The sequence below is a fragment of the Neopsephotus bourkii genome, unplaced genomic scaffold (assembly GCF_033783945.1).
Source record: "Neopsephotus bourkii isolate Nb327-2 ecotype Australia unplaced genomic scaffold, CSIRO-AGI_Nbou_v1 NB_140, whole genome shotgun sequence".
Classification (NCBI taxonomy): domain Eukaryota; kingdom Metazoa; phylum Chordata; class Aves; order Psittaciformes; family Psittacidae; genus Neopsephotus; species Neopsephotus bourkii.
The window spans coordinates 694,748-716,336 of NW_026900657.1; the positions used below are offsets into that span (position 1 = coordinate 694,748).

The 21,589-nt window shown below is 43.4% G+C and overlaps 1 protein-coding gene across 10 annotated transcripts in view; it reads right to left on the minus strand.

The window, feature by feature from the left end:
• The window catches only part of BCAS3 (BCAS3 microtubule associated cell migration factor), a 363,292-nt gene that overhangs the window by 22,977 nt on the left and 318,726 nt on the right, over window positions 1-21,589 (minus strand). For 7 of the 10 annotated variants that reach the window (XM_061368506.1, XM_061368543.1, XM_061368515.1 and 4 more), the window contains one exon: window positions 605-772. In XM_061368506.1, the coding sequence (XP_061224490.1) occupies window positions 605-772 (168 nt within the window). Of the gene's footprint in view, window positions 1-557; window positions 773-21,589 lie in introns of all 10 variants that reach the window. The other 3 variants (XM_061368559.1, XM_061368569.1, XM_061368578.1) reach the window with 2 other exon arrangements.

The following is a 21,589-nucleotide window of genomic DNA, read 5'->3' on the forward strand; positions in this document are numbered from 1 at the left end:
ATGGGCCTGGTCCTTTTAGTAGAGGGTGTTCTTTAAAACAAGTTAAAATTAATGGAGACAATAAAACCACAGTAACTGCTCTTTAGCATTTCTGAGCACCTCCTACCACTGGGCCCCTTCTGAGCAGCATAATCTCTGACGTGCCATTCCATTTACTTAAACAGATGATATAATTTATCAATATAATGGACACTGATGAAGATGGATTAATTTGGATTACAGAACCAGCGCTTCGCAGTGGCTCTATCAAGCACACAAAATGAGGATGTGTGATTATGACATTGTTTGGAGCAGGGTGTGTAAGGGCAGTAATCTGCACAGAGACTCAGATGCTTCTGAGTTGGCAGGGGAGGAAAGAGAGCCCTTGTCACAGAAGCTTCAAGCATCAGTATCTTTCTTCAAGTTACTTTTGGCTTCTCAGAGCGTGCTCCAGTGATCTACCACTACTTTGTTTCTATACACGACTTGTCTCACACTGAGATACCCAGGGAATTGATTGATTAATCAGAGAGGTAAAGAGAAAAGGAAAAGCAAAACTTAAAAAAATCAAAAATCACCATTGGGTGAGATGTACGTGATCTCTGATCACACCTCTTCTTTGTACCTGTTCCTGATCCCACTATGTCCCTGCTGGGAGACTCGCACATCGCATCGGCCAGGCGCTCCCGAAGGCCCTCTTCAGTATGCTCCATGGAAGACATGTGTCGGAGACCGAAGTTCTCAGGCCAGCTCCCGCACACCTCCAGCAAGGTCACGCTCCGGTCAAAGGCACCTTCAACAAACAAACAGGAGATGTTTGGGAGACCCTGGGACTAAAACTCCTTCCATACATATTATTTACTGCACTGGAAAGACAGAAGCTCTTGTGTTTTGAGTTCCTGTAAAGCTAATTTTAGCACATTAGTTAAAATGTTGGTGTTAACAGCACAGCAGGAGCGAGCAGAGCCCTAAATGCTTTGACCAAGCAGTTGTAAGCAAAAAGGTCAAATTGAAAATACAGACAGAATTTTGGTCTCACACTAGTGAGAGTCAGGAAATGAGCATAATAACAGTGATGTAAATGACATGTAATGTTAAGAAACTATATGTGTTATTAAGTACATGCTAGACCACTAGAAATTATTCTTAATCTGTCTTTCACTGGGGCTGCTGGTGAGTACCCTTCTTCCCCCTCCTCATCTTGGACAAAGGAAACAACCAAGTCTATGCTTGTTCTTTGCTAATGGGCACAAATTTCAGCTAAAATCCCTTTCTTGCTCTTGCACAGAGAAGAAGAACAGTGTTTAGACTGGTGAGAAAGGATGGCTCGTTTTCTGCCTTGTGTTCGAAATATGTCTACTGAAGGAAAAAAGCAAGCCCTTCTTTCAGTCTGGGGTATCTGTGGATTTTCTCTGTTCCTGCACTGTGAAATTTTAGGTCAGCCATGGGCACACAGAGACCCTTCCATCAGCAGTGCTTTAGTGCTTTACTGGAGATACTGGCTATTGTGACGGAGAGTACGTACCTACAAAAGATGCTTAAAATAATCCCTTAACTTGCACTTATTACCTCATTCAGAACAGGGTATGATGTTCTGCTGAATGCAAAGATTAGATTCTGAATTCAAGATCACTTCAAAGTACAAATTAAAATTATTCTACTTTATTATACAGCAAGTCTTCTGCGAAGGCTTACTTAAATCATTCCCACTTGGAACAAGATTACAGTTATGCTTTGTTGCTTCAAGCACATACCATTTACTCAACTATTAGGTAACTGAATATGCAGCATTTATTGTGCCTGGTTTCTGCCAGCCTACCGAGGGGAAAAAATGCAAATGCCAATGTTTCTCAAAGTTAAAAGTACATGAAACACGTCCTTGTTATCAGGCCTTTGGTTTTCCCCTTTGATCAGCCGTCAGAAACTATCTACACTTGTAGTCTGTGACTGTACAGCTTCACAGCACACTCCCTGCCACTGACAGGTGGTAATAGAAAGGGTGAGAGACCAAGCCCCGCGGCAGGCGTCCCTTCCTCTGATAACGTCCAAAGTACCGGGTGATAACCGTTAGTAAACACTCGGGCAGCCGGTTAATCCATACATCAGCAAAGAGGGGCAGATAATTTTGAACTCTAATGGCATGGACAAAAGCACCAGGGCTGGCATTCAGGGATTTATATGGGCTGCAATGGTGACTTCTGGCTCCTGAATTTCATCAGCGCGCACAACTTTGATTTATCTCTTTGCCTGGCTGCAGAGTAGATTCCTGGCACTAGAAAACCATCAACACTAAAATGGACCTCTACAAAATGGGACCGTGGCTCTTACGTGATACATGCACTTGAACTCTGGATGAATCCCAGTTTAAACTGAGAGGAGGAATAACCAAATATTTCAACTTTTAATGGGTCTTTGGATTTATAAGGTTACTCCAGTCTACTAATTTGTTTTAAAGCAAGGGTTCTTGAAGCTTATTTGAGAAAATACAGTGAGGAGGCAAAGTAATTTTGCTGATAACTTTCTGCAACATTCCCATATTGTCAGCTATCCTAACTGCAGGAGGAAAAGCAAAATTGGCCTTTTTTTGAAGCCTCTTTTTCCAAGTCATCCTTATGTGGTTTCACGCAACCCCGAGACCCCCACTCTGCACATAACTCCAAGACCCCACCATTCAATTGGTTTTGATGGGGTGTTTATATACCCAGAGAGCTACTGGAGAGGGGGGGCTTTTAAACCCGCATCCCCAAACCCCAGGAGCTCCCACAGGTTTGCAGGGTTGTGCCAGTGATGAGAAATCTCTCCTTTACTAGTGCCTGCCCTTATTACGAAAGTGAGAAATGGGAGCATTTCTGCTCCTATAAGCAGACATATGAATAATAAGGCAAACGGCTTTTGAAGCTCTGCCAAGATGCCTGCATATGTGTACAGGGAGAAACTTCATACAGCGCCAGTCTCTGGCTCCTGAGATACTTGAGTGAGAGCAAAGGAGACAAGCGCAGTGTTACCTCTGCAATCAGGGCCAGGAGCTGCCAAAACTTCTCAGCAGCAACGTGAGGTTGCAAGTGTTAATGCAAATGCAGGTTAGAGGGATTAACTGCATAGAAAGTTTTCTGGTACAGAAGTGTGAGGCTCCCTTCTCACTCCTTCTCCATGGTAGGAGTTCACATCTGGCCATAACATTCCCATCCAGCCACCCAGCTACGATTCACCAGCCACCACTGTACTCTGTCATCTGCTCTGTGTCGGAATCTACAAATTCCTCCTCACTTCAATACACACGCTGATAAAATGGGCTCCTCATGAAGCTGAACAAGCACATGTGCAACTGAGGTTACCTGGTGCATGGGAGTAGAAAATGGGACCTTGCTCAAACAGGCAGGTCCTTTCCTACCATCAAGCCCTGCCTCTGTCCCTCTCTGATGTAAAACAAAATTGTTTCAGGAAAAGCAAGACCAACTGTCATGGACCTTCCTGTTCTTCTTGCCTCTGCATCAGCAGACAGCACACACACAAAGTAAAATACTTGTTTTCATGGTAGAATTAAGTCTTGGGTATTTTTACGCCTTGGAAAATTCTTTTGTGAAGTGTATAGAATGGCAGATGGGTTGACTGCTCCCCAGGAGCAGTCAGGGTGCTTTGCCCTCTGTATACTGTTACCAACAGCACATGAGCTAATGGCATTAAACATACACTGATAGCAGCTAACTGTATCTTTGCTATTTATTAAATTGTAATCTCTCTGGCTGCCTTGCTCTCCCCTTTTCAATCCCAGTATCTCAGTTGATAACGTATCAAATTCCCCATTGTCGACCCGAGAGAAGTTTACGAACAAACCTCAGTGTCCTGCTCTGAAAATCACCCAAACCTGCAGCCAGAGTGTAACTACAGAACCAGTGTGGCTGAGAAAGCTCCTGCTGATGCAAGGGATTACTGAAGGGTTGAGAGAAGGCAGGCTCTGCCCTGTGCCTTTACTGACAAACTGCTGAAATCCTACTGACAGCCACCAATATCAGACCCTGATGTGTGAAGCCTTTCTCCTGGCCCCCAGACCTGATACAGCTTTGGTGGTGGAACAGGTTCCACCTAAAAGGAGCGATTCATTTAGAAACAACTCAAGAAAGAAACAAATCAGGTATTATTTTAGTCAAGCAATTACTAGTGAAATCTTGGTGAAACCTCATTAAATCACTGGAAAAAAATCCCATTGACTTAAAATTGTGTCAATATTTCATCCTATCGTGTGCTGCTTTCAAGCTAGCAGAACATTTACTTCTCCCCTTATTTACAGAAGATGAAACCAGGTGGAAATGAAGACCATCAGCCTCTTTTGTATGATACCCAAGCACTGTCTCAGACCCATGACACTACAAGTAAAAATCAAGCCCAAATCAAACTAAATGAAACAGGCAGAAACTTTGGCTCGAACAACATGGTCGAAAGTGCTTTGTTTTGCAATTCCAGCGTGTTTCGCTTTACACTGCCCCGAACACTCCAAGCTAATTCTGCTCCACATGCAGGATTTTCCTGTTAAAACATTAATTTTCTCCTGATACCGATCTCCCACTTCTGTCCTTCCACTGACATTTGCCTCCCAACGATCATTGCCCTTTACTCATGCCACTGCTGATGGAGCAGAATCAGGCCCCCCTGTCTTTCTGCTTAATGTTTCTTGCATTTTATTAACGGCAAAGGCTTCTGTTATTACTCATACCAAATTACCTTGCTTAGAAGCACAGGATTGGTCTTTTGCATTGCAATTGTTTCAAGGCTTTGAATATGAAAGGAAAATAAATTTTACAGAAGGAAAAAACCCAACAAAACAAAAGAACCCAACAAACCTTGGAAACATCCTTTCATTTCGCAGCCCTACCCAAGACTGAGAAACCCAGAGAAGCTCATTTTCCTCTCTGAAAACTCTAGTAGTAAAAAGTATTTTTACAAAATGCTTTAATGCTTCTAGTGTGTTATTTTTCTAAGTCAAAATAGCCAAGCTAAATCTTTCACCATAGCCCTTTAATTTGAAAGCCAGGGGAAATTTTTTTCATTAAAGCTCTGGACGGCTTTGTTTAAAATATGAAATCAAGTAGCTCCATTTCCTGTCTTCTAAGGAACAGTAAATCAAAACGAGTACGTTCTCCAAAAATACAGTAATGGTTCTATTAGAGAGCTTGACAGTTTTGAGCCTCACCTTGCATATTGCAACATACGTGAGCAAAACTAACAGAGTAAATAGGAGAGGAAATGACCTGCCAATTTTAACTGATAAAAGATGCATCCTTTTCATGAAAGGGATGGGGGTTTGACCCCCAGACACAAGCAGACCCTGGGACATGACCAAGATTGTCTTGGAGAGAGAGGAGCCCATCACCAAGCCTCTGCCTTTTCTGGCCCTTGCAGAAGCAGGAGTGGACTTTGAAGGGAGTCCCAACCCACTCGGCACCAGACGCACCGGTAACCGCAGTGTGAGCATGACAGAGCTGCCCAGAAAAGCCTCAGCCAGGAGCGAGAACCCCAAGGGCGTGTGAGGAACAAGCACATGGAAATTCCTTGCCCAAAGTAGTGAGTCAAACTGTAACATACCCCGTTTAAACATTAAAGGTTGAACTTTCCTACACGGTTTGCCAATTCACTTTCATGCCATAACTTTGTTACTCCAGGGGGAATGCCGCAAAGCAGAGGCTTTCAGTACTGGAACGGGGATCTGCTCAAATGCCTCATTTAAGTGTGGAGGAAGCAGCATCTCCCCGACCTGCCCCATATCTGACTTTTGAACACGTGCCCATGCTCAGCAGCACGTGCTGCTGATGCTTTCCCGGGCACGGCTCGCACGCTGCCGTCCTTCCTGGTCTCCCATGGCACGTGCACACCAGCTTACGTGTGACCAGCTTTGCAACAGCTCACCTCCCCGGCGTGGCTGTTAAATTAAGGTGTGAGTGTTAATTACTACCTTTGGAATCGATGGCAGGAGCCACAGCCTTTGAGAGTAACTGTATTTCCCTGTCATCTTCCCTCCCACGGAGTTTCTTTTCTTCCAGAATCGCTCACAGTTCTGTTATAAACAGGACATTACTCATCAGCTCTGTATCCTGTGAGTGCATTTAATTAATGGAGACTTCAGTCAGGGTACCCAGTCCCACAGGCAATGAACACTTTCAGATCCCTTTGAACTTCTGGCTAAGTGAGGCCAAGAGGTTCCTGCGTCCCTCCTCAGCACACTGCAGACGTGTAAACAAAAACACTGTTTATTCCTCTGTCATTATTTCTAAATGAGTTTTCAGCAAAGACACAGCTGCCGGGAGGAGCAAGCGGCAGCAGGGTGGCCCCGCAGCCACCATGCCCAGCAGCTCTGCAGGGATGGAGGCGGGTGGTTGGGCAGGAGGTTGCCTATGTCCAATTACCCGGCTCAGGAGAGTGGCCAACGCAATGGATGGTGCCATTTCAGGATCATAGAGGTGCCATGGTGCGAACTTGGCAGGTCCTTCAGGACCACCTCGCCCTCCTCCTCACTGCCCTGACAAATCCCATCTTCTCTGGTCCTGCACAAGGGGTTAACCAGAGGCTCAGGAGAAGCATTTCAGATGATTAGGAACATAGCCAGCGATCACAGCCATTGTGAAGGCTTTCAAATGTGAGCGAGGCTGCAATTTTCAGAGCTAGAGCAGTGAGATATTTTTATAAATACATAAATCTTTTCAAGGAAAAACAAATATAGAGGAAAGAATGTAAACATTATTGTAAAATGCATAATAAAATGTCTGTTGTTTGTTAATTTTGCTCCTTATTACCCAGTCTATCTGCATCACCGATGCTGAAACATTTGCCTTTCTTTTTTTTTTTTTAAACTCCCTTACTCATTTAAAAATAGTTTCCTGCATGTTATATGAATAAGCAAAACCTAAGGTCCTAAATCCAGGAGAACTTTGAAGTACGAAACCCATGGTCTATGGGAACTATGTTTTCATTAATCAAAGTAGATGTTTCTAAAGCCATCAGATTTATCATGACTGGATTTCATATGTGAAACCCAATATACACACAGACATACACTGCTTGTCCTTTTGGATTAGTTCTGACCTTTTACTCTCCTTTCTGAAGGATCTGTCTTTCCTCAGAGCAAGGCTGCCCTGTTTTACCACTGCATCAGCCAAAGGAGCCTTGACAAAGTACATTTTCAACTCTCTGCTTTCTGTGTCTGAGTACGAGTCTGGGTTAAGGTCAAAACATAAATGATTAAGTATATTTATTAAACTCTGCCTTTGCCTTGAATGCTCCCTGTGACTCTGTCATATGCCATCCATTTGTAGTTTCACACCAGCCCGCTGGTAATACACCTGGCCACCAAACGAGGGACCCGAGTGTCATCACAGCATCAATGCCTAGCCCCAGGCTGGCAAAAACTGAACCAATCCCCCCAGAGCCCCCTGAGCATCACCGAGGGCTCCTGCAGCCCTGGCAGAGCTCCTGGCTTCCCCAGAGGCGTGGAGGTTAGCAAAAGGACATGGGAGAGAGACGGGATGGCTTAAAAACTAGAGGCAGGATGTTACATCCATCCAAAGGAGGACTTAAAAAGATAAAATACAAAAAAATGTGTGTTTGGTGTCATTGGGGAAATTTATGCTGCGGTTTTGCAGAACCAGAAGCACAGGACTTTGTCATTTTGCTTTAAAGAGTAACACAGCGGTCAGGGGCGAGCATAGGCTCTGCTGTGGGCACAGGCGGCTGCCGCTGCATCCTGCAGGCACTGATGGAAGAGAAGAGACTCATCTGCAGCATAAGGGATACAGGGCATGGAAAAATGAGTGTATTTCTTGCAACACTGGATGCTATTTATTTAGTGGTCTAAAAGCAAAAAGATAGGGAAACTACAGTATAATTGGATGCTATTATGATTTTAAAAACAAAATACCCCTTTGTAATAAAATCAATTTCTAAGGAAAACAATGTTTCCCCCCCTCGAATATCAAGATTCTTGCATATTTTAACTCTTTACAGATTTACAGAATGAGAACGCCTGCAAAAAAGTCAGGAATGCTACAATCAGCCCCAAGCCCCCTTGGAGATTAACATTTCTTTACATTTAATCCTGACAGAGAGCGTCCTGAAGGACAGAGAGTTCTGCACAAGTCGGGGTACTTGAGGCGCCTGCGCCTTACCACGTACAATTCCGCAGAGCAGAAAAGCTTCACCTGATGTTCTTTCAACCTCCAGGTCTGGAAATTTCATTAAAAAAGGATTCACAGAAGATCTTCAGCACTTTTCAGTTTTTGCAAGGTTGGAAATGTTTTCTTGTGGTATTCACATAATTCCCAGTCCTGGTTAAAATTAGAAAATCCAGTAACGTTTTTTTTCTCCGGGTAACGTTTCCCACTCTGAAGATCTATGACTTAGTTAAGCTTACAAGAAGATGATTATTGAGATTTTCAACGATGCCTAGGAAATTTAAACACACAAGGAATTCCATTAAATCTCAGTGGAGGCTTTTTTAGACGAGTCTTTATTTTGTTTTACTTCTCCTCTGAATAAAAGCTGCAATTTTATGATGCTGAAGCCTTTGTATTGGTTTCACTGGGAAAAGCTGCGTTAAGACACATCTGGTATTTTTGTGACACTACCTAATGGTCCTTATTTGGTTATTTGTTTAGATAACAAGTGATTTCTGAACTCTTTGGAAGAGGTCTGCAGGCATACCCTCTCTTACTGAGCTCACTTGGTGAGGTAGAAATATGCCAGTTCCACTGGAAGGACTTGAGTAATATATTACTTCCCTTAAGAAAACAGCAAGATTTATCTTGCTTATTATCAATCCTGGGGCATGTGCAAATGCACATATATATGTACGAAGGACACATAATGGATTATAGAAGGCTCATATTTACCCACAAGTAAGGAAAGATCTGACAACTCATCAGGCTTTTCTGGATAACTAAGATCTTATGTTACACTTTGAGACACAAGTGTGGATTTGTCATATTGCTTGAGAATTAGTGGTAACTGTGTGAGCCAAGGAATTTAATTCTGATTGTTTCATTTGAATAAAAAAAAATCTTAAGTGTTGAAAAAACATTGGAACTGTGCTATATACTAATATATCCCTCAAATTGTAATAAGAGACTCCGTCTTGTGTAATAGAAACAGAGAGTGTAATGCTTGGAAAGGCCAAGTTCATAGAACCATAGAATGGTTAGGGTTGGAAAGGACCTTAAGGCAATCTAGTTCCAACCCCCAAATCATGGGTACAGTTCCTCCACAGCTGAATGGCAGGGGATCCTGTATTTTAAACACACTGAAAAGGAAGGGTGAAGGTTTCCTCATCACAGATCTGCCCGGATATTGCTGCATAGCAGGGATGGACACAACTCTTACCCCTGTCTGAGCATCCTTAATGCCCTCCCACTCGGCAGACAGAGTCTACCAGACACAGAGCCTGCTGCTGGGCTTTGGGTAACTTCTTCTTTATAAGTAATATACAAACAACGGTCACAACAATGGGAAATAAAAGGAGCAGCTTCTTACTGGCCATGAGAAAGCTTGCAGAAGAGAATCTGTAGGAACACAGCTGAGCAGCCCTCGAAGCTCTGCAAATGTGAAATTTGGTTTATATCACTAGCAACCAGTTAAGAATGAAACTGAAATATTTTCTGCATTATAACAGCAAATGTTCCTCTGGTCTCGTATCACCTTTTCCAGATGAAACATTTCACAACCCAGCCGACATATAAACAGAAACCAAAATATTTTCCTAAGGTGCATCACTAACCCTGCTCTGGGCCTCCAACTTGTAATTTATTTGTATTACCTCACTATGAGATAATGTACGCAATGGTTCCAAGCTACTGTCTAATAACTACTTGTATATAGGATGAATAAAACTCACTTGCAAATACTAGGCACTCACTGGATGTTTCAGAAGAGCTTTCAGGGTTACTTCTACTTTCCTGCCCAGCACATGCACGGCAATGCCCTGGCTCCTGCCCTTGCCTGCCTGCCTCATGCCCCTGCCCACTGCTGCCCAGCCCAACGTTGCCTGCAGCATTCGTAAGGACGAGGCATTCATGGTTTGCAACAGCTTCACAGAAATGAGCATAACTGAGTCATTGATAGCAGGGGGTTTCATGTCAGTAACGTAACTCCTTGCCATACACTTATGCTGTAACTGGCTTTTCCTTAGGGAGTAACAGCAGAGTGATGATGACCTTCTGACACTTCCTGTAGCAAATGTGTGTTAATCTTTAATTTAGTAGGGTTATATGTAATACTATGTGCACAGCCTGCTCTAATCACTACTTCCCTATAAGTATTATAATATACTTCACAAACAGCACAAGGTGTATTCAGTTATTAAACCAGAGTGACGGAAATGATCGTGTCTGGGCAGCTGAGCGGCTGCCATAAGGATACAGGACCATTAACATCAGGAATGGGTTTGGAAACTTTGCTTATTAATTGGGTGACCAAGATCAGGGAATGGAGGAGAGACTGCAAAACACACCTGGAGGGAAAAGTCCTTAGCTGAGACAAGTTATGAAGATTGCTACACCAGGGAAGTGCTGGAACACCAAGGTTTAAGTAACTCACCCAAGGGAAAGTCTATGCCAGAGCTGCCCAGAAAGAAACCTTCTGCCAGGACAACCCAGTGCAAGGCCATATCTTCCTAGAAGGTACAAAAACACAGATGGGACCCCTAGAGCCACTGAGCCCTGTCCTGGCCAGGCAGCAGGTCCAGGATACCTTTCTATCAGCTCTGGGCATTCTGGAAATTGCTCACTCCAAGTCTCTAGATCCCTCCAAGAACACCAGGAAAATGTTTCTTTTAGGACTACGGAGAAATATGAAATTTTATGTTTAAAAAACAATAAAAATTCAAAAAACCTTAAACTTGTTTCCTTGTAAGCCTTCCAAGTCTGGGAAGATAAATTCTTTTGGCCCGATTCTGAATTCATTAAAGGCACGTGCCAAGTTGCACGAGCTAGTTATCTAAGCTCCAACATGGACTGGACCTACAAAGCACTGAAATCCCTGGTCCCAAGCCAGCTTAAGCATATACTTAATTTCAAACATGCAAACAGCCACAGTGACTTCAGTGGTAGTATATATACGCTGTAAGTTAAGTGTGTGCTTAAGTGTGCTGCTGGAGCGGGGCCAGAGCACTTGGTGACTCGCTGTACCAAGTTCTGATCTCCTACAAAGCCCTTTCCACGGGAGGGATTTCACTCCAGCCAGACAGGCTTTGGAAGGGCCATGCAGGACCCAGCTGAACAGGAGCCAGCAGACCCGTCCTCGCTGTCTGAAGTTTTCCTCTGCATACATTAAGGAGGCTTTGCCCTTGTCACTTATGTTATCCATCAGACATCTGGTGGCTGGATAAGGCAGAGCGACATTGCAAGGTGAGATGATGGAGTGAAAAAATTATTGCAACTGGCATGTCCTGGCCTAAGGCTTTTGGTCATTTAACTCATCTCACTCTCATCCTTGGCAAAGACTGTACTCAAAGGGCAGGAGATCTACCCTTCTGCACGCCTCATGTTTGCACTTGGCAATTTGAAGTAACAACTTCAAATGCAAACTGGAGTTAGGGAAAGATGGTTCCCTGTTCATGGCTAAAAGCAAAGCCTGATTCAGCCAGTCAGCTCTGCACACATTTTCCAGCAGCCTCTAAATACACTTCATAGCTCCTATCACCTTAACCACCCTCGCAAACACAGAACCCTTCCCTCCCAGACATGGAGCTACCCACTGTGCACATCCCTGACAGACAGGGGAGAAAAGCCCATCTCTCCTCAGAGACCTTGGCATCTAACACCAGGTACCGTGACCTTCTGGGCTCCAGTACCTACATCATCTTGTGAAACTACCTTTAGTCCATATGAATAGTTTGATGATTATAACCATGCTGCTTGCCAAAGCAAGATAGATTCTGAGAGCTGCACACTACCATTCTTGTGGACAATAAATATTCCACTTAAATCATAGCTTGTACGTATATTTGAAAGGATAAACCTACTACTAATAACCACGAATCAAAAGAGAAGATTCCAATTTTTATGCCAGAAAGCTAACAAAAATCTTCAGTGTGTTATAAACAAGTATCTATCATTAGAATCTGAGTTTAGCATGTAAAAATCCAAAGATGGAGTTTATTGTCTTTAATGGCTGAGAAATGACAAGTGTGTTTGGTTGAAAAGGAATTTAGCACAAAGTAGTTCTGTACAAGAACCAAAATCCATCTTAAAAAAAAGAAAATCACTGCTGACAGTTTTACAGTAGAACTAAGCCGCTGTGAACTGTCAGAAGTGGGGGCTAATAAGTTTCTGGTGTATTTAATATGGAAAAGAAATCTAATTATTAGGGAGAATCCTATAACTCAGGTAGCAGCTGATCCTACACCTTTTCCAGTCTAAAATGATGAGTGAAACTACAGATGTTTCGAAGAGGGGATCACTTTCCAACAGCCTTCCTTTTGTCAGTGGAGTAATGATCTGCAAACTCATTGGAGCAACCACGGTTCCAACCCTGCGTCTCAACGATCTTCCCACCAGCACAAAGCCATCTACAAGTACACTTGGCACAAAGTGTCAGGAGGGAAAACTTGCTTTAAAACCAAAGAGAAGCAAATCCAAAAGAGGTGAGCGAGTGGGTGTCAGGTACTGGCTGATGAAGATGTGAGAGGGATGCAGCAGGTCTGATGATGTGGCTGTGTAAATACAAGTGGAAGTATTTCTTACAGTGGGCAAGCTCAAAGGTGGAAGCTGTCCAAGGGGAATCTCTCAAAAGCCCTGGACAGCAGCAAAAAAATGTCACAACAAACTTGCCAAATGTCTTAGTGCTCTGCTGAAAGATCCAGGTGAAAGGAGCCTCTGCGCTGGAAGCCTTGGAACAGAGACAGAATTTCCTGGAACAGAGCACCTAACTGTGCAAACATCCACCCATCACCTCAGTTGTGAACCGAGGAAATAACAACAATAATTTTACAGAGAGAGAAGAAAAAAAGAAAGGGAGGAGAAATGAAGTAAAATCTTTTGCCAGCCCCAGGTACACTGACCCTATCTGCAGATTAAGTTAAGTCAAGGAAAGAGACTATCAAGTGGGACGTGAAATGAAGTACAGGAAATACTTCCAAGTACAGCAAGTGAGCAGACTGGAAATGTACAGTGGGAGAAGTAACTTTTCCTACGCACACAATTACCTTTGATACATTAAAAGGTCAACAGAGGCACAAGTAGTTTCATATATGGCGAATAGATTCAAAAGGTATGTTAGGGCATGTTCAAAGCACCAAGGGAAACAGCGGTGCAGCTCTGGTGTCTATCAAGCCATGTTTATTGATGTTCTTGCTAGCTGAGGCAAGGTTTGGGAACATGGATCATAACACCATTTTTATACCCTATAAAAGTACACTGTGAAGTGATGAGAAATGGAGATTGTTGAGTTGTGCCAGGCAAGTCCATTATAAAGAAGGAGCGTACTTTTTCGTGAGGCTTTTTACAATGCAGAGAGCAATTCTTTTCCTCCTGTGAAAAAAACTGGGAACCCTCCAAAGCATATGTTTCACAAATCTCCAAAAAGTGGAAAACAAGATTCCAAGAGGAGAAGTGTAGGAGGTGCACTGTGAGAACAGAAGTTCAGGACAGGCTTCCTGTATGTCCCCCACTGGGGACAGATCGGACAGGGACCAGTCCAGGACCTCTGCTAGCACACTTGCAGCCTGTGATCCCACCCCAAGCCATTTGCCTCAGAACTGATCTTAGGACAGGATTTGGGACTGCACTGGCAGCTGATTATCCTCCCTGCAATTACAGCAGATTTTAATCGTATTCAAAACAGGAGGCAAAAATAGAGATGTTTAAGACCACCTGCATTTTCTGCTTAATGGAGCAGAGAACTGCCTTCTCATTGCAAGGGAGAGAATTAGCATCTTAGCACCTTGTTTCTCCAAAACATTTGACCTTTGTAGCTCTACAAGCTAAGGCACTGGCTAATTTTCATCTAGCTGGGACACTGTCCGGAAACAGTGAGGAAGTGAGATCTGTTGGAGGTGCTTCAGTGAAATATTTAAACTGGAGAGCTGTACTGAGCTAAAGGCTCCTTTTCCCCAGTGTCCCTGAAGCCTTGCCAGGGCACAGCAGACAGGTGGCCCAGGGATGATAAAGTGCATAATTCAATCTTCTTCATGTCAACTTTCAAAGCCAGTCCCATATCCATGCCCATACCAAAAGTTAAGTTTGTCAGCTGGGACAAGGGAAGGCATCACCTGAAGAGGTGACATCAGTATCCCCTTTTCTGGGTCATACTGCAAGGCTGCAAGGATTTCTTTATGGAAGTATTTTCCAACACTCTGAATACTGTGGAAACAAGAATTAATGCAGATAGTAAAACAACCCTCCAGCTTCATGCCTGAGTCTTGTTGATACCACTCTGACCAGGCCAGTAAAGTCATTTGTCCACCATATGCCTTAGTTTCTCTAGACATGAGACAATATAGCTACTTAACTTCAGTTCTCCAGAAATAAATACCTGGGAATGCTCTGAGGCCTCAGTAGCAAGGCAGTGCATATTGCTGCTCACAAAAGACCCCCTGTAGCTAACAATATAACTTTGGAACACCCTGAAAACCCAAACCAGATGAGTGCCATGCCCATCTACATCAAAAAGCTGCTGTTTTTCAAACCACTCTGTTGTTAGGTCAGAAAGCCTGCAAGGCCTGAGCTTCTGTGCGCTCCAGCATCAAAAGTTTTGGGCAGGTTTTAGCAAACTCGTCCTATGTGAAGACAAACAGCCGAAGCTGAACTGGAAATCTCACTGTTCATGAAGAATGCAATTCACCTCCATGCTGAGAACAGGCACAAGGCCAATACACCATTTAAGACACATTTTCAGGGCTTAGTAAGACTTCAAGTTGTGCACAGAGCTGGGACTGGCCTTCGGCAGGGGAAGGGATTTTACCCATAAAAAACCAGCAAAAGCCCATAGTACAGATTTCTGCAGGACCTCTGACAGGGTGACAGCTACAGAAACATAATAATCCAACAGACTTGTAACCACTGAGTCCACCTACCCCTCTCATATAAATAATAGGTCCAAGACAAAGGAAGTGGAAATTAGATGCTTGTGGTGAATTGCAGAGAGCCAAAGACCTTATACGATACCCAGTACTTACATCTACACTTAATTAGGACTGAAACTGCAGACATGAGACCTCAACATGTGGTATTCACATGTGGGCTCAAAAATACTGTCAAAGCCAGTTTTCTTATGGTTAAAATGCTGAGGATATGATACAGAGGGAAAGTCTGGAGATGCCTGATCGACAACCCCAGCTGTCTGTGTAATGACACACTGTGCTCTACCCACTCAAACACAGGGGCTGCTCCAGCGCAGATGCCAAGGTTTGCCCTTGCACCCGGTGCAAGCCAGACTACAGAGAGGTCCCGAGATGTCTGTTGTATGTACTGATTGAGCAGTTAAACCTAAACAAGAAGAAATCTGAAATTCAGATGTTAGTGTCAAAACTAATAGGAAACAGGATGCAGCTATAATGCAAATATAGTGGTCCAAATTCTGGTCCCACTTACGACCCAGCGAGTCCAATATGAGCAAAGGGAAAATGCATTCTGTTGCACATTAATGAAGAATTTTGTCTCGTAGACTTAAAAATAAACTTGCAACTTTTTTTGACCCTATGTAAAATCCCAGCATCATTTTCTCCAGCAATAGGCACCAGACAGAACTGCTTGTTATCCTGATAGTACTTGACTTCAGAGATGCCTACAAGAGTGTCAGGAACTACTGGTGAAATACCACCAAAACCAACAGGAGTTTTGCCAAGGCAATCAGTGAAGGCAGGGTTTCACCTCAAACCTTTAAAGGAATATGATTAAAATACAAAGAAATGCTTTCCTACAGACACTTTAAACAGATTTTAAAGAAGGTACCTAACTTAGAATGCAAATGTGTGGATGCCATCTTCGCATTGTGTATAAACAAGCCATCACGACTCCCATTTCTACAACACTGTAGTGAGCTGGACAAGGTCTCTGCGAACAAAACCAGAGACATCTGCAAATCGGATTGAAAATCTTTCTTTTTTTTTCTTTTTTTTTTCTTTTTTTTTTTTAAACAAAATGATTAAAAGTTGAAGAAACACTTCCATATGGAAGAATCTTACCCCAACAGGTCACCACAAAGACACTTCAAACACAATAAAACAGGAAGTGCTAAAAAAAGCATAGCAGCTCACAAAAACCCCCACAACCTTTTCCACAGAAAAAATATATGTCACCCTGCATAGAAAAACCATTTGGCAGTGTAATGTGCCTTTAATCTGCTCAATTTGCTTATTATAGTAGAGGGTTAGAGGAATTTTCAAGCAGTGGCCAAAAATACTACAATGATATCCTCCCCTCAAAAAGTAAACTTACTTGAAGTGAATGAACTTCTTCAACTCAAGTATTTCAAAGCTGAAAGTAAGCCCACCAAAAAGAATGTTCCTGTCCAGGAAGGATGGTTTAACTGCTCAAACCCAGGACCAGCAATCAGCCGTCCACACTGGACTGTGCCAGGCACCCGCTCTGCTCCCCTGGCAGCCCTGCAGTGCTCATGGTGGTGAGCAGCAAACACCCAGCTGAGCTTTTTATGTGCCTGTAACTGGACGTTAGAAGGGCAAATGTACTTTGAGGCACCATGGAAATAAAATACCCTGGTATTCCTCAACTCTAATCCTAATGGCTGTGCACATGGGGCTGGGAGTGGAGCACTCCGAAGCATGGGCACTGCTGGCATGAGAGCCAAACCCAGGATTACCTGACGCCAGAAACAAAACAATTTTGAGCCTATTGATTTGCCCAATTGCTTATCAGGTTTGAGAGCCTTTAAAAACAAGATAATAGTTACATGAGATGCATATAACCCAGAAATACCACTTCAGAAGACGCATGCTCCTTTTGTGCCTACCCAAATACAAACAGGGCACAGGGCTATTTTAAACATGACTCCTGATCTTCTCTACTGACTCAAGTATTTGGTCATGTTAAATCTGGCAATTTATCAAAATGCTATGTCAATTTTCCAGGTTATCTACAAGTAGAAGAGTCTGCATGTGACCAACTTGCAACCGCCTATGGCATGGGTGGGAACATCACCGAATGGGGGGAAAGTCAGCAGCATCTCTCCTTCTAGATGCCAGCATTACAGAGATGCCTGGAGGAGGCCAACAAGGATAACCAGAGGAAAATTTAAGGAAATCAAGGCTGTCTGCTCTTGATATTTAATATCCATGAGTTAAAGACAGAAAGGTGCAAAAAGCTTAATAGTATTTGTGGCTGAAATTAAAACTTTAAAAGAAACTTATAGTGAACAGTAACGTATGCAATGACATCTGAGACTGTAATCAGCAAACTGCTTTCAAGAGCTGCCAAAGCAAACAGCCAAATAACAAATCCACTTTACAGATCATCAATCTGGTAGTGCACTTGCCAAGGTAAATAGTACAAGGCTGAAGTTTGCTTTGCAAACCAGTGAGCTGGGAGTTTAGCAAGGCCTGCTTCCAGGACAGCAATGCTGGGGCAGGGTCCTGGTGTAGAGGAAAGTTCAACAATCCATATTCAACCAGGGACTTGGGGTGCGTAGAAAGATGAAATATAACCAACATTAGGGATTAAAAAAATTAAAAGAGACTCAGGTGATGTTCATTAGTCATTTCATGATGATGACTATTAACACTGGTACAACTCAAACACAAACCCTCGGATAAAGCAGAGTTCACTGTAACGCTGCTTTGCAGATTGGGCAACATTTCATGGGAACTCCAAACCTAAGACTGAAAAAAATTAGTAGGAAATGAACCTTCTTTTATTTTCAAATGAGATAAAATCTGGCTCCAAGAACCATATTTTACATTTTAGGGAAGAGGATATAAAACATCAAACAGTGATTTTTTTTTCATTATGAATGCAAGAAAGATAATTTATGGCGGCTGCAAAACATTTATTTAAGAAGTAAAGCCTTTATGCTCTGTATACAATTTATAGGGTTGTAAAAGAAAGAAGTGAAACAACTGCAGCCATAACATGCACATTTATGAATAATAATTGTAAGTCCATTCTGTTAAATACAACTTCTGCTCCAGGGTTCACTCTTCAGCTGATTGGGAAGTCCTCAACTGCAACCTCAGATTTATTTAACATTACACTCTTGGCTAAATAGAAAAATGGGAGTTCAAGACAAAATGGCACGATGCATACCCGGTATTTTTCAACAATGGAGAGACGGCATATTCCTGGTGTAAACTGCCTCAGCTCTGTCTTTAAGTGCAAATATTTGATTTGCTGCAGTCAGGCGGGTGTGTTGCGACATAGAGAAAGCAGAGACTCTGGCCAGGCCATACCGCGTATGGCTTCGCATTCCCTCACCCAGGGGCTAGACAGAAATGGACTCTCCCTTATTGCAACCAAAACCCCATTGCTTAAGTGCTATGTTGATAAACATAAACCAAATGTGATGAAATTGGCCCAATATTTACTGCAAGAAAGGTGACTATTGCACACTCTAGAAGCACAGCCCTAATGTGATGTGGATGCACAGGCTGGGGCTAAGCATGCATGTGTGTGCAGGCACTTAAATGCATAGTTCCCCCCTTTTTTTGTGTGTTAGTCATTTATCCTGCAGAACAACATGCAGCAGAGCTCAGCACGAAAGCATGCAGGTGATACATCTATTCATTGCTCAAGAACCTGTAACAGACTTGCTTCTCAACCACATCCAGGCTCCATACCCTAAAGCAGTCCCAGCAATGCACCCTGCGGTTTGATCAGTCACCTGCTTTTTAGTTACGGTAAGTGCCTCCAACAGTTACTCTAAGATTTTAGCTAATCAAACCATGATGAAGCATGGGAACAATTTAGAGCTGTAGTTGGAAATAAGTAAGTGGATCCCCCACAGGCACAAAATATTCTGATGACGAATCTTTCATGCTAATCAAGAGGTCCTGTATCCATAATGAGTTGAGTCTCACGAACGTCCGTACAGTGGGGCCAGGTTCCCAGTGAGTATTTATTGCGCAGCCTGCTTCGAAGGGCTCAGCCCTCCTCTCCAGATCCGGCATTTTCCTCTTTTTCTGCTGCAGACTCTGAAGAGCACGCTGCCTTCTGCACAAGCAAATGCTGCCCTTCCATGCTGACCACCTTGATGCTGACCTAGGTCTGCCTGCTGACCACTGACCCACCATCCACCTCCATCCCTTCCTTAGGCTCCCACTCTAACTAACCGTGACCTTCAGCTTCCCTCTCTGAGACACTGGATTTTACTTGTATGGGTATTTTCTATTTTTGGGAAGTTTTCCCTTCTACTTCTGTTACACTGAAAAAAGGCAGCATCTGGTATCACAATACAAACAGATACAGCTAAACACTGAGCTTTCAGAGGCTTGGCAGGATCCCTGATCCGCGCTGTGAGGAGCTGCCGGTGGCCAAATACACTGATAAAAAGGATGTGTAACTCCTCAACACTATCCATGATGGAAACAACTGCAGCTCTCACTGGAGGTCAGGACGCACACGAAAACAAGCCTACATGTGTAGCAGATTACAACAAACACATGGCCAAGATGGACTCGACAGATCAAATGTTGGAATCGTATGATGACACATGGAAAAGTGGAGTTTAGCAGGGAAAAAAGCAACCGAGAGCCCATATGTTCAATTAGCAAGATACAAAGCTTTTGTTGTATACCAAAAATAGCAAATAAAAGTCTGTTGTCAGTTTTGGATGTCCAGATGTGTTTCATTTCCAGCTTCACATCTGAACGTGTGGACCTGCCTGAAGATGAAAGAGAGGAAAGTGTGGCAATGGCTGAAGGGTATAATTACATCAAAACTCTTCCTTCCAAACAATGGGCAATTACGCTCCCCCGCACCTTACGCAGCCCAGCCCGGGGAAGGCTGCTCAGCCTTCAGCCAGCTTTTACCTGCTTCCCTGCTAGGATGGCACCTTAGCGGAGATGTTACCTCATGAACTTAATTCCTCCTCATGCCGACAGTCACAGGCTGCCTCTCCCATGGGCCATCAGCTCAACTGCCCTGGATGAAATGATATTCCCATGCGTGCCACAGGCTATGAGTGGATATTCTCAGGAACCAATTAAGAAAAGGCTTTGTCCTGATGATTCCTTTGAAATAGCCCATCTTTTCAAAGAATCATAAGAGGATGAGGATTTGTACCTCCAGAGCAGACCCACAAAGGGCAGAAGTGAATGCCAAGAGAACAACAACAGCTACCTGGCCAGAGACTGTATAAAGAAAACACCAGTCTATAACCAATAAACACAAGTTACTTAGGTAGCACTCAAGCAAAACCAGATGGTCTCATCTACTGCAGGTTTCCCCTTTCTTTTCTCATTCTCCCCCCCATCACTGTTTTTGAATTTAAATTATGTTCAAACAAGGAACATTTGCCAATGATGTGACTTCCCAGACAAGGCTTCAGGTGTGCTACCCCACCTGACACACTGCCTAATCGAGGCAGGAGTTTATTCATTCAGGAGACGTGGAACTGGGAATACCACTGACAGTGGTGCAGCATGTACCTTTAGCAGAGCACTTGGCTGAGGCTTCTCCTGGTGGCCACCACCACCATCTCCAAGCCCACACCTCCCAAGCAGCAATGCATTTATCCTCCAGGCATGGCTGTGGGCAGTATTATTATCTTTCATTCACAACTGGAAAAACTGAAACACGCAGAGATTAAGTTACATGCCAAGGATCACCCAAGAAGCCTGTGGCTGAGCTGGGATTAGACCTTCTAGCTCCCCAGTCCTTGCCCAGCTCTTAACCACACCACCATCCTTCCTGAATGCTTTTATGTAGTTATATTTATCTTTATGTAGGGTCATCTTGGCTCCCATTATAAAAAGCACATATGGTTTCCAGCCCTCAAATTGCCTGGGTAAGGGTTAAATATTCGAATATAACGTTATTCCTGGCATTTATGGAAAAGTTTCTCAGTGCTGATTCCAAAATCCCATGGCTATTTAGGAGCTGCTGCTCTGTATCACTGATACTTATAAGCAGGCTTGTCACTTCCATGCCTGTGAATTAATAAAAATGAAGCACTTTCTCCAAAGAATTAAAATCAGGCTAAGGAATTTGGCTACACACTTGCATTTGCTAATGTTCTAATATGAATTTAATGATCATTTAACTGGTATCAACAGAATTACAGGAAGAAGGAAAGCCAGTGAATGCTGCTGCCACAACCTATGCACGCCCAGCTTAATCCCACGAGCTCACATTCCTTGTGTTAAAGTGCCTTTATCATAAATTCTCAAACCATAAACCCCCTCCAGATTGCAGTGAACAGCTGTAGTACACGAAAGGTTAAATGACACTAATCACCACCAAACATAAACAAGCACCTCTTGCCACCATCATCTCATTGGCACGGCTGCTGCAAAAATTATTACTACAAGAAATCCCAATGCAAAGCCACTCGCCCCGGTCTGTACTTAGGGGTCTATTCTGGGCATCGCCTCCACCTGGGTGTGTGGTTAAGCACTTTATTCCTGATTCAGCTAAACCACTTTGACTCACAGCCCCTTTGGTTGCCTCCAGACCATTCGAGT